This window comes from Squalius cephalus (assembly GCF_949319135.1).
Source record: "Squalius cephalus genome assembly, chromosome: 24".
Classification (NCBI taxonomy): domain Eukaryota; kingdom Metazoa; phylum Chordata; class Actinopteri; order Cypriniformes; family Leuciscidae; genus Squalius; species Squalius cephalus.
Window position 1 is genome coordinate 6,289,723 of NC_137145.1, and position 12,871 is coordinate 6,302,593.

Genomic DNA, 12,871 nt, shown 5'->3' on the forward strand with positions numbered 1-12,871 from the left:
GGATGGATATGAATATAATTCCAAATGTTGTAAGCAATTTTTAAAAATATTAAATTCAGTTTAATTGAAAGTTACAAAGCGGAGACGTGTTGCTCAAGGGCAAACTTGTAGGTGTTTTTATTTACACTTGCAAAGTTTTGTGAGGAAGCAGGAAGCAACATTTCAACAGTAGTCAGGGATAGAAAATAAGGGGAGATCCAATTAATATTTCTATATAGTTTATTATTATAATTATTGAAGGTTAATCTCTGTTTATAGGCAAATACACAGTAAAAAAACATGAACAGACTTTTTTACATGAAACAGACTTTCAGTCTTTCTGAGTGAACATTGTTTCAAAGTGAATCCTACACCAAATTTTTATTCAGTGTAACATGGAAACAAACAAGCTGAGTTCATTTATTGACTGAGGCATGTTGTCATATTACATGGTAAACTCAACTGTCTTTTTTTGCCAACATAGAGAATGTACAATAACAACACATAAAACAACTTCTCTCAAGTAAAATGTGACAAAAAAACCATGACAAAAATATGATGATATTCAAACTTTAATTGGAGAGAATTCACACACACACACACACACACACATTCTAATTTAAAGCAACCAACTTTCAACATCGTGAAAACATGTACTTGTGATACATCACAAATCAATTCTGACTGAAAATTTTGCAACAAAGATTTTTTTTTATCCAAAGAATGTGGATGGATATGAATATAATTCCAAACGTTGTAAGCAATTTTTTAAAATATTAAATTCAGTTTAATTGAAAGACAGCATCACGAGTTCACAACCGGAGACGTGTTGCTCCAGGGCATTTCTGTCTCCAGAGGAACATTTCGTTTTCACAGATTCCTCTCGTCTCACATAGCCTACTTCCTGCAAAGGTAATTCCCTGTAAATCTGTCTGTCTGCACAACTCTTTCCTGATTTCCGCATTCACACAGTATTTTAAAGTTACTCAAAATAATGATCAGAACATTTTTTTGTATTCACCAATTATTGTAAAAGTTCAAAATAATAAAGCATTGTTTTTGCTAACAGATGTTATAGTCTAATGAATAAAGTGAATTGTTCAAAACAATCAAATTGATTGAAACCAAAGTCAAATTGGACTTTGGATTCAAAACCTCATAGCCCTTCCTTGTGTGACAACTATCCCCAGTCTTCACTATGAATATGCATAGCCTAGAATAGGCCTATAATTTAGATGAGAAATAAATTATATATATATAAAAATTATATTCTACAGGCACGTTTTGACTGCAGATAGTCACGCATGCATTCACAGTTGTAATGCATATTCTAGTCTAGACTAGAGAAACATTCCTTTTGATTACGTTTTTAATTGCAGCTTTTCCTCGTCTGCCAAAATTCCCTAAAAAGTCACTGTGTAGGATGTCTGTCTAGTAGACTAGCTACACCCAAGTTAGTTCTCTAAAACATGTGAAAGTAAATTTAATAGCCTAATGACTAAAAATAGAGATTAAATGTATCCACGAACGAAAGTATCCAACAGGCTAATTGTGGCCACCGAGATAATGTGAGCAGTTGAATAACTGAATCTCATATGATACATCATTTTAAACATATATATATATATATATATATATATATATATATATATATATATATATATATATATATATTTTTTTTTTTTTTTTTTTTTTTTTTTTTTTTTTTTTACGTATAAGCCACACAACGATAGCCTATTTAGTATTACCATAACTGTACTAGCGTCCATACTTCTGTTAGCGCTGCGGTTTAGTTGTCTGTCACTTTCAATATTCGAGTTTTTGATTGGCAGTTTAATTTTTTTTATTGTTCGAGCTTTTGATTGGCAGTTTATTTTATTTTTTATTGTTCATCAGCTGGAAAAAACGTTCTGAAAGTGATTTCAACTTTATAAATCCTCTGTGTCGCATGGATTAAATTAGAACATTAAGGCCCAGTTCCACAAACAAGGCTTAAGCAAGGCTCAGGCTTTAGTTCAATTAGGACATTTAAGAAGCTTTTATAAATGTGCCTTAAAAAAACATTAGCCTACTGGACATATTTTAAGATATGTCAGTGCAAGTTTCTTTCAGTTAAGACATAAAAGCTTTGCACTTTTTGCATGATGCAATCCATAAAATAAAATTAATGTTTTGATAAGACTTCTGTAGTCTGTACTGAATCCAGTGTGCGGCCAGCCACCTTCTTGCTAGCTAAGACAGCTCAAACATGCTTTTTGTCTGTGAAACCGGCCATTATTAAAACTTAATATCAAGTTAACCTTGGTGTGAACACGCTTAACACTTTTATAAACGATTCCCTAAGACAACGGTAATTTTAAATAGTTAAAGGGTGTTGTTATACAAAAATATTTGACTGTAAATGTTGTGTCTGTCGGCTCGCATTCAGTTGTGGTTGAGCTGCAGTTTCACCTCCCGGCCTCAGAGCGGCAGCAGCGCCTGCAGTCACGAGCAGAAGGATGACGTCAGAGGAGTTGGCCACGCGAGTCTGTAACGTGGAAGAAGAATATATCACAGAGGTAAACGGGCTACTTTTCAGTAAACATATTTTATTCTCTATTGTATTTAAGTATAAAAGCTGTTATGACGCTTTACCGAGCTCGAACACAACACTTACTTGGGAGTTTAAAAAAAAGACAGTTAAGGCCTGAATATTAAATTAAGTTTGTTTTAGTAATAGCTTAAAGTGAAACCAGGTCTGGTTTTGATAACTTTAACTGACGCAATTATTACCCCGGGTTTCACAGACAAGGCTTAAGCTAGTCCCAGACTAAAATGCATATTTGAGCTATTTTAACTGAAAGCAACTTGAATGGACATCATTTAAAATGTGTCAGTGCCAGTGTTTTTTTTATCTAAGGCATGTTTATAAAAGCTACTTAAATGCTCTAATTGAACTAAGGCCTAGCCTGACTTAATCTAAGCCCTGTCTGTGAAACCAGGCTTTGGTCTAACTAATTCATAAATATTTCAGAATTTAGTGTTTAGTAAAGGTATATGAGTTTGAGTTCTGCTTGCTGTAATAAAAGTCACGTATAGATGTAATCAAACATATCTGTGTTTTGAAAAGTGTATGGCATTGTAAAGCAGCTGCTGTGAAGACATGCATTCAAAGGGGAAAAATGGCATTCCTGATAGGTGAGTTTTTATTGACTTATTTCATGAGGTTGCTTAAAGTGATAGTTCACCCAAAAATGAAACTTCTGTCATTAATTACTCTACCTCATGTCGTTTCAAACTCGTAAGACTTTCGTTCATCTTCAGAACACAAATGAAGATCTTTTTAATGAAATCTGAGAGCTTTCTGTCCCTCCATTGACAGCTACGCAACTGACACTTTGAATCTTCTAAAAGTTCATAAAGATATCGTAAAACTAATAGTAATCCATATGAATCGAGCGGCTTAGTCCACATTTTCTGAAGAGACTCGATCGCTTTATATGATGAACAAATTGAATTTAGGCTTTTATTCACATATAAACATTCATCAACTCACACATCAGTCATGGTAAACAGAAGCTCAAGCATGTTCGCTTGACGTGTGAGAACCAATGAGGTTCATACTGGTGTTACGCAGCACGTTTGAGCCTAATTTCAATCTGTTCATCATATAAAGTGATCGAGTCTCTTCAGAAAATTTGGACTAAACCGCTCGATTCATATGGATTAGTTTTATGATCTCTTCATGAACTTTTTCAAGCGTCAAAGTGTTTGTGTAGCTGTTAATGGAGGGACAGAAAGCTCTCAGATTTCATCAAAAAGATCTTCATTTGTGTTCTGAAGATGAACGAAAGTCTAATGGGTTTGGAACGACATGAGGGCGAGTAATTAATGACAGAATTTTCATTTTTGGATGAACTAACTCCTTTAACTAAAGGAAACCTTTAAGATAATTTTTTTTACTAAAGCTATATTCTCTTTAGATGGACAGACTATACTGCAGTGGGTAAACGGATCCCTGGAACACGCTTCATCGCCTTCAAAGTACCTTTAAAACAGGTCTGAAGACACGAACAAATCCTTTACCTTGAAATTATCATTTAAACTTGGATTTAATTCCAGTGCTGTCTGTTCTTTTTGTTGTAGTCTTTTAGGTGTCGTTTAACACAATCAGAAACATTTGAACCATTTGATCTTGTCCATATGTTGGAGAAGGAAGGACAAGAACTGGGTCTCATCATCGATCTGACCTTCACAACGCGTTACTACACAGTACAGGTAGGAATTATAGTCAGTGTTTCTGATTATAAATAGCTAATCATATTTTTCCACATGAACGTAAACATCTCCTCCCTGCTGAAGAATTTAGCATGACGAGATTGGAGCAACAATATGTTTTTTCATGGCGGTTGTTGTACTAATTGTCTGTAAATGTGCAATTGTTTCAGGATTTGCCAAACACGCTGTACCACCTGAAGATCTTCACAGCAGGGCATGAAGTGCCAAACAATGCCACGATTCTCAGCTTCAAGAAGGCCGTCAGACATTTTCTCCATGACAATGAAAACAATGGTATGTTACAGTTAAAGCCCCCCTGTGGTGAAAATCAAGTTTTTAATGTTTATATGTCTATGTGGTGTTTTTAATATGCTTAAAGACAAAGCATGTGCAAATTCATAAGTCAACACCATTGCGGAGTATTTTCTCCTTAAAACTGCTGTGAACCAAAGACGGTTGAAATCGCTGGTGTTTCTGGTGTCACAAACTACCTTGTAACCAATCAGATCAACGTGTGATTGTCGACGAGTGGATCTCTGTGGATATCTAATTTGCATATTCATAGAACCGCTTATTCGTATACTAAATGAGGCAAGGGCGTAGAGTTACATTCAAGCTATTTTAAGGCAAGAATTTATTTATAAAGGAAAAACATTAAATATGTAATTTTGGTGATTTGATAAAATTATTTACTACATTATGAAATATGTCTCTTATGCTCACCCAAGCTGTATTTATTTGATCAAAATACAGTAATATAGTGATATATTATTACAATTTGAAATAACTTTTTTTTTTTTTTATGTTTTAAAATGTAATTTACTCCTGTTATGGTAAAGCTGAATTTTCAGCATCATTACTCCAGTCTTCAGTGTCACATGATCCTTCAGGAATCTTTCTAATATGCTGATTTGCTGCTCAAGAAACATTTATTATTATTATTATCAATAATGAAAACAGTTGCTTAATATTTTTATCAAAACCATGAAACCTTTTTTAAAGAGTTCTTTGATGAATAGTTAAAAAAACAGCATTTATTTGAAATCGAAATTGTTTGTAACATCATATATATGTCTTTACCGTCATTGGAGAATGATTAACAGTATATATTTTTTTACAGAGAAGCTGATTGGTGTTCATTGCACACATGGTTTGAATCGCACTGGCTATCTTATTTGTCGGTAAGTAGCATATTTTTTGTATGAATGTTTGCAAACATGCCAGCCGTATTCGTGATCATTCAACTTTGTCTGTAGATGAGCTATTGCATCCATCCGTTGTCACTGTTAAATATTATATCATAGATACCTAATTGATGTTGATGGGATGAAGCCCCAAAAAGCAATTAATTGTAAGTATACTCACTTGTGTATTTGCATGCTTTTTTGGTATTATCTAAATGGTGTGATTACTTCCAGTGTTCAATGCATCAAGAGGACACTCAATGGAGAGGCAGAACTATCTAGATGACCTGAGGAATGGGCCCAAGAGAAGGTGAGCTCTTCTACACAGTTGTACGCACAGTACACATATAACTTAATATATTATAAAGTTTACTGTTGCGTTTAATTTTACCTTTACTTTTATCTCATGCAGTAACGTGGGAATGGAGAAACCAGACCAAGAACCCTCCCAGGGACTAGCAAGCGAGACACGACATGAGGCTCCTCATCATCGAAGGGAACAGCATAACCATGATCCTCCTTTCAATGGACAAGGATCTCACCAAGGGCACAGGAATCCCCAGCATCAATTTTTGTAAGCTTCTCTTGTGCTTTTTTTAAGACGAAGGATTGTGAATTGTGTGATCATCTCTAAAGCCTTGTTCAGACTGTCAGTTGTGCACAGGTGATGTGAGTAAGATGGCGCCAGTGTGTTTGTCGGCTTGCCGTCAGCTCCGTCAACTTCTACTATGTTTGTTTGTGTTGTCACTTACGCTGTGTCGGTACTGTTCTGTTGCTGCTACAAGGTCCTATGATCGGAATACTTTGTTGGATCTCAGAAACGCACTGGTGATCCCTGTTCTTTACGACGGATGTCACCCTTCGTTTATTTACCCCATCGCTGAGTGCGTCATTCGGCTACCTTGCTGTATCTCTAACCGTAGGAAGCGTCGGAGGCGCCGAGGCAAACGCGGAGGCGTCCAGGTGAAGATCAGGAGAGGAGCGAGTGCTTCTCCCGCACAATTAGGTCCCTGCCAGCTCTTTGCAGACATTCTAGGTCGGAAAGATCTCTACCTGGCTTGACGTTCGTGGGATCTGAGGTACTCTTGTCACGTATACATTACCCTGCATCGACCCCAAATGCCCGTTAGCCCTGCTCAACCGAGATTGCGTATCCGTAGCGGTGGGGTAAACTCGCTGAACATCCGCCCTTTGGAATACTCTCGTTGCCCCCAGGCTGCGGTTTACTCAAAAGCAAAAGTGGGCCTGGTCAATAGCAGGTCAGTGTCTAACAAGACTTTCGTTCTGAATGACTTTTTTTCTCGTCACAATCTGGATTTTCTGTTTTTAACCGAGACATGGATTAGCGCTGGAGTTGGCCAGTCGTCTGTTTTTAGAGAACTTTGCCCAACTAATTGTTCATTTATTAGCACGCAGAGGTGCGTTGGAAGAGGAGGCGGGATGGCTCTTGTTTTTAGGAACAATTTTAAATTACGGACACTGTTTGCAGGGAGTTTTTCCACCTTCGAACTGCAATGTGTAATTGTAGAATCTGTTATGTCACCATTGGTTTGTGTACTGATCTATTGCCAGACAAATACTTTATAACTGAATTCTCGGACTTTCTTTCTCATTTTGTGTCACTGTATGATCGTCTCCTTATACATGAAACCCCCCTCTTTCAGCTCAAGTCTAGCTCACAATCTTTTTGAAAAATGCAACTTAAATGGGCATGGATGGCTGTGATAAGAAGGGAGGGGATTGCGTGTGGTATGGCACGGCTGGGGAGAGGGGGGGTAAATGTCATCCACTGGCTCATGCATATCGACTGTCACTAAAAATCAGTGGTAAAACATGAGGAAATGCTATATTTTTTTATAGCTGGCAAAGCTAAAGTCTAATGAAATACACTGACACCTTATTTTTGTCCTTTCAAAAGTAACTGAATGCACTGCTACATATATTAGCCTACAGTAATCATAATTGTATTTAAAACATATAAATGTACATGCATAGCCTATGTATAATTGTCATTATAAAATATATATTTGTTTATATACAAACTATAAATGCATATATTTGAAAATAATACATTCTCCGCTTAAAAAAAAAAAAAAAAACTTTCCGTACACAGCCTAGATCTACGCGACCCCTGAACCCACATAATAAACATGGACAGTGACATAGAAATTTGCACACATTAAACATACGATACAATTGAGGTATTATCGAAATATCTAAATGTTAATAACGAGTGATTATTTAACAAAAGGCAAGTAAAACGGTCAGGGTTACATTTTAGACACACACACACCTCTGAAGCGATAGAAAAGTCCTCGGGACCACATCACTCGCAAGACGAAACCTGCATTGGTGTACAAGGCCGATTAAGTCCACCATTCTCCAGTTGCATGGTTGCTACACACATAGTTTAGATGTGTCTGTGGTTGATGGCCAACCAACCGCCCGCAGCCGGAGTCTAGCCCTGGCAGCATCGCGGGGAAAGATGCTTTGGAACTTGTGCACCACGAAAACAAACGCTCATCCCATCATTGCCTCTCTCATCTACTACGCGATATCATACAGTTTGACATGTCTGTCATTGGAAAGTTCCACGTGGTGTCATGAATGATTAAGAGCAGTGTCTTCTCATTGGATAAGAAAACTCAGTCTCATGAATAATTATGAGACACCGATGAGTCATCAAAGTACTATAGTGCTCTGCTACTGACATGATGAAGTTTTTAAACCCGGAAGATGAAAATAGCGGAAAAAGACAAAATTTTTACCATTTTCCCCCTACTATTAAATCTAACAGATGCTAACATTGTCTTCAATGGTGTTCAACACCTGTTAAAATCTCAGAAAATTTGGTTTAGGGTTTCATGACCCTTTAATATTCATGTTTGCTGTCCGGATAGACCTATGGTTAGCGATTTCTGTGGTGTAATAGATGCCTTTGGCCTTACGCAACATATAGATAAAGCTACTCATAAACTGGGACATACACTTGATTTAATTTTATCTTGTGGTTTTAATGTTGATAATATTGTGATTGAGGAGGCCACTTTCTCTGATCATAAGCCCATTATATTTGACATCACCCAGCAGCGCGTCTTTTAACTGGCACTAGGAGGCGCGACCTTGTACTGCCATACTCAGTTCAAAGGTCACTGAGATCCTCAAACAAAGGGCTCCTGCTTGTGCCGTGCTCACGGCTTAAACAGAGGGGCGATAGAGCCTTTGCAGTTGCTGCCCCACGTTTGTATAACCAGCTCCCCCAGGATATTAGATCTGCCCCCTCCATTGCTGCATTCAAATCCAGGTTCAAATCCTTGTTCCCTAACCTAGCACTCCTGTTTGATTTCTGTGTTGTGTGCCCTGATATTGAAGGTTTTCTTTTTATTCATGTTTTATATAATTATGATTATTGATTCTATGTGTTTTTATTTTTTACTTGTCTTTTTTATTTATTCATTGTACAGCACTTTGGTCAGTTTTGCGCTGTGTGTAAAGGGCAATTCCACGCAAAACTGTCACATCCATAACGCAATGCCATGGTATTTAGTTGGCGTTATGGATGTGACAGTTTTGCGCGGAATTGCCCTAAATGTGCTTTATAAATTAAAATGACTTACTTACTCACATATCCCATAGGATTACAAATGTGAACGGCAAAAATTCTCTGAATTCACTCTGGTGATGTCCGATCTCCTCAGTTTCATACAGTAGAAATAATTTTGGGCTGACATGAATGGCAACAGATATACAGCAGGGTCATCTGATAAATCTGATAAGGCTATTTAAAAGTTCACCGAAATCTGTTTATCTGTATCACCCAGAATGACTGTAATGTTCTCCAAATTCATTATTGTTTGTTTATATCATTGCAAAATGTAAACTGCATTATCGCACAACTCAAAACTTTATCCGCATACATACAGAACACTCACATATATACAAAACAATATATACTATACACCATAGCTCAATTACTTGATTCATTGCAAAATGTAAAACTAAATTATCGCACAGCTTTAATCTTCTAAATGCAACTATAAGACATTAAGATATTACAATATTATAAACATTAACATCATGATTTTAAGTAAGAGCTGCTTTATAACAACATCTATTAAAAAAAACTATACTTGACGCCATTAGATCTCTTGTTTGGTGAAGTTTACTGTTGTATTTAATTAATTTTTTTATCTCGCATGCAGTAATGCGGCGGTGGAGGAACCAAACCAAGAACCCTACTGGGGACTAGCAAATGAGGCTCCTCATCATCGGAGGGAACAGCATAACCATGATCCTCCTTACAATGGACGAGGATCTGACCAAGGGCACAGGAATCCCCAGCATCAATTTTTGTAAGCTTCTCCTGTGCTTTTTTTAAGACTTTGTAGAAGGATTGTAATTTGTGTGAACATCTAAAGCCTTGTTCAGACTGTCACTTGTGCATATCCCATTGGAATCTGGGTGTGAACGGCAAAATAAAAAAGATTTTTAAAAATCTGTTTTGATAGATGGGGAAGGGGGATGGGGTTTGCTAGTACTTATCTGTATTTAAATGTCAGAAACATAAACATTATGTGGTTGAAAACACTGAATGGTTAGCGCCAGACAAAGAGCAAAGGCAGATTTGAATTTAGCAGTTGATCACGTGACGCACTGAACGTACCAGTGTGATAGTACGCTTCAATGGGTTAATTATGAATTGTATAAATATATATTTTTTTTTGTCTTTTGGAAGCTGCATTCAAATCCATTCGGCTCAAAAATCTGAATGGGCCTGGCGCCTCTGTAGTCTAGTACCGCAGCTACACAATATCAAATTGCAAACCCTGTCATGTTGTTGACGTCATTGCCATAGAAAACATTGAAACCAACGCAGGTATTTGGCCATGAGACACACAAATCAGATTGGAAGAGTTGTGATACACAGTGTTGGACAGTCAATCATTTAGATCAGATTCCAATCGGATACAAAAATGAGCAGCACTGTGACTTGGCATGACTAATGATATCTTTAGAATCAGATTTGCACTGAACTGGTTTTGCGGAAAAAAATCGAACAAGACTAAATCATCAACATTAGCCACGTTTCCACTGTCGGGCCAAAAGCAGGCGTGCTAGTGCGTCCCAGGGCCAGTCGTGTTATCACGGTCACTTCAGGGGCTTGATCGGGCCTCGTCGGGGCTTCCTCGGGGCCAACGGCCAGGGTTTTTTGGCCCGCTGAATACCTTGGTCAAAAGCGCGCCAACTCGGGCTTGAGGAGTGGTCATGAACAGGGGCGGAGTTTATCTGAGTCTGGAGGCGGCAGCGCCGGATGATTCCATATACCAGCTAACTGGACTTAAGGACTTTTAAATTCATTTTAGCTCAAAACTCACTTTCATGTTTGAATACCTTCTGTTTGTGGTCTGATGTGAACTCTAATCACTGTAAAATAAATATTTAGACCCGATGCAAAACACTATGTGCGCTAACCATAACCATAGTAAACATGGTAGCTAAATATGACCGCTTGAAGAAATCAGACAAATCATATAGGCTATTACAATCATGTTTTTATTTGATCAGTCAGTACGTCTTGTCTCTTTATACCGGACTGTCTGATATTCATATTTAGCTCTGCATAAAATAAAGCAACTGCGTTTTTTTTTTTAGAGCTTCCTCTGTTTCTCTGACTGAAAATATAACTGTATTGGGAGAGAGTGTTAAAGTTCCTCAGGACGTATATTTGGTGGCACATTTGTAGAAATTATCATTCTTTCTAAATGTGATGAAAACATACTGTCCTGTGACTACAAATAAACAGAAACAGATGCGACTAGTACGTGTGTCCTCTTTCTTTTGTGAAATAGTGGTAAATCACTTTATTTCTGTGTGACTAATGTGCAATCTTGACACAAGTTAATTCATTCACAGTAAACCTGTGGTAAAACATTGATGCTTGGGCTTTAAATCTTTAAATAAGGTGAAATGATGGTTTGTGTGATTGTTTCAGAGAGGCGTGTTATGAGCGGGTTTTAGTGAACGCTGTTCCTTAATCATTCTCATAATTTCTCCTTAGCCCGTTTCAACAGAGGAACAACATGACGTCGTTCAGAGCTCCTGAGCCACAGTCCTTCCGCCCGCCTCTGTTTCCTCATCCACCCCCGGGCGTGAGATCGACGAGACCCGGTTTTCCCAACCAGAGTGTCAGAGGATTCTACTTCAGTCCTTCAGCCCCATATCAGTCTCCACATCGTGAGCCACGCCACAACCCTCATGCCCTTCCAGACAGATCGACAAGACCTCCAGGGCCTCACCGGAAACCTCGACACAGAGATAGGACTCCTCGCTGAAATGGAGACTTCATCTGGTCAACCCGATCTGCTGGACTGTGCTGTCAATGTTAAATCATTTTCTCTGTGAAGGAACTCTGCTTGTTCTTTAAAGAGTAAATGGATGTGGTTTCTCAATGAGCTTGACTTTTTTTTATTTTTTATTGGACTCCACTAGCTAACAATACTATACGTTTTTAGATTAATTTATCTGTTATTAGGTCAAAATCTAAATCATACACACAATAAATGACTGCCACATATCTTTAATGCATTTAAAAAAAAGCCCTGTTGTCACTTGTATTTATATTCTCAGAAGTAAACCTTGTTTTTAGTGTTAAATGGGCTGTTTTATTATTTTTTTTAAATTGTGTTTTTATTTTGTGACCTGACAGTTTGTGTACTTGGACTTTGACTCAGTTGGCTACAATTGGACATCAGCACCATTTCTTAAGAGTTGAATGAAATGTAATATTAAACATCATTGCAAGTGCATTTACACTTGTTTTATAATCTCCTTATATTTTACATATTTTATAAAGTAAGTTTTTTTTATCCGTTAAGATATTCTAGCTGATGTACGGTCCATTATTTAGGCTACAATTCTACTGGTCAGATTATCTCATTATTCTGTGAGAACCCTGGTTGAAGTTAAATTAATAAAAGGCTTATTTGTTCAATCACTTGTAATTATGAATTTTCTTTATGGGTTTTAGAAAACGAGCTATTAAGCAGCAGATGTATGGTCATCACCGCTGAATTTAATACAATATAATTAGAATATATATATTCAATACAATAACTTGTTTTTATTGTATATTACAAAAGTTCAATTTAAAACTGATTCATAAAATGATTTATTGGCATTGAAAAGTTCTAAATAATTGGTATATTGGTCAAAAAAATCTAAAAGGCCTATAATATATATTTTTTCTTATTTTTGCTGCATTCTATCATGCATCCATATGAAATAAAAGTTGATCGTGTAATTAGAATGGAAACGGTACCTTTTTTATTATTATTTAAAGGTCTGAAGCGTTTTTGCTTATGAATATACACAGTAAATGGAATAACAATAGGACATTTTATGAGTTGTTTGATTTCGAAAATAAAGCAATGCCTATCAGTGTAGAAATATAA

At 36.9% G+C, this 12,871-nt stretch overlaps 1 protein-coding gene across 1 annotated transcript; it reads left to right on the forward strand.

Annotated features, from left to right (window-relative positions):
• The first annotated feature begins 2,459 nt into the window (after positions 1-2,459).
• On the forward strand, positions 2,460-12,419 carry dusp11 (dual specificity phosphatase 11 (RNA/RNP complex 1-interacting)). The gene is made up of 11 exons (XM_079861536.1): positions 2,460-2,537; positions 3,089-3,156; positions 3,942-4,017; positions 4,105-4,236; positions 4,407-4,530; positions 5,357-5,417; positions 5,541-5,587; positions 5,655-5,730; positions 5,833-5,994; positions 9,623-9,772; positions 11,479-12,419. Exons 2-11 carry the CDS (start codon positions 3,122-3,124, stop codon positions 11,750-11,752), a joined length of 1,137 nt encoding a protein of 378 aa, XP_079717662.1. The 5' UTR covers positions 2,460-2,537; positions 3,089-3,121; the 3' UTR covers positions 11,753-12,419.
• Positions 12,420-12,871: the final 452 nt, after the last annotated feature.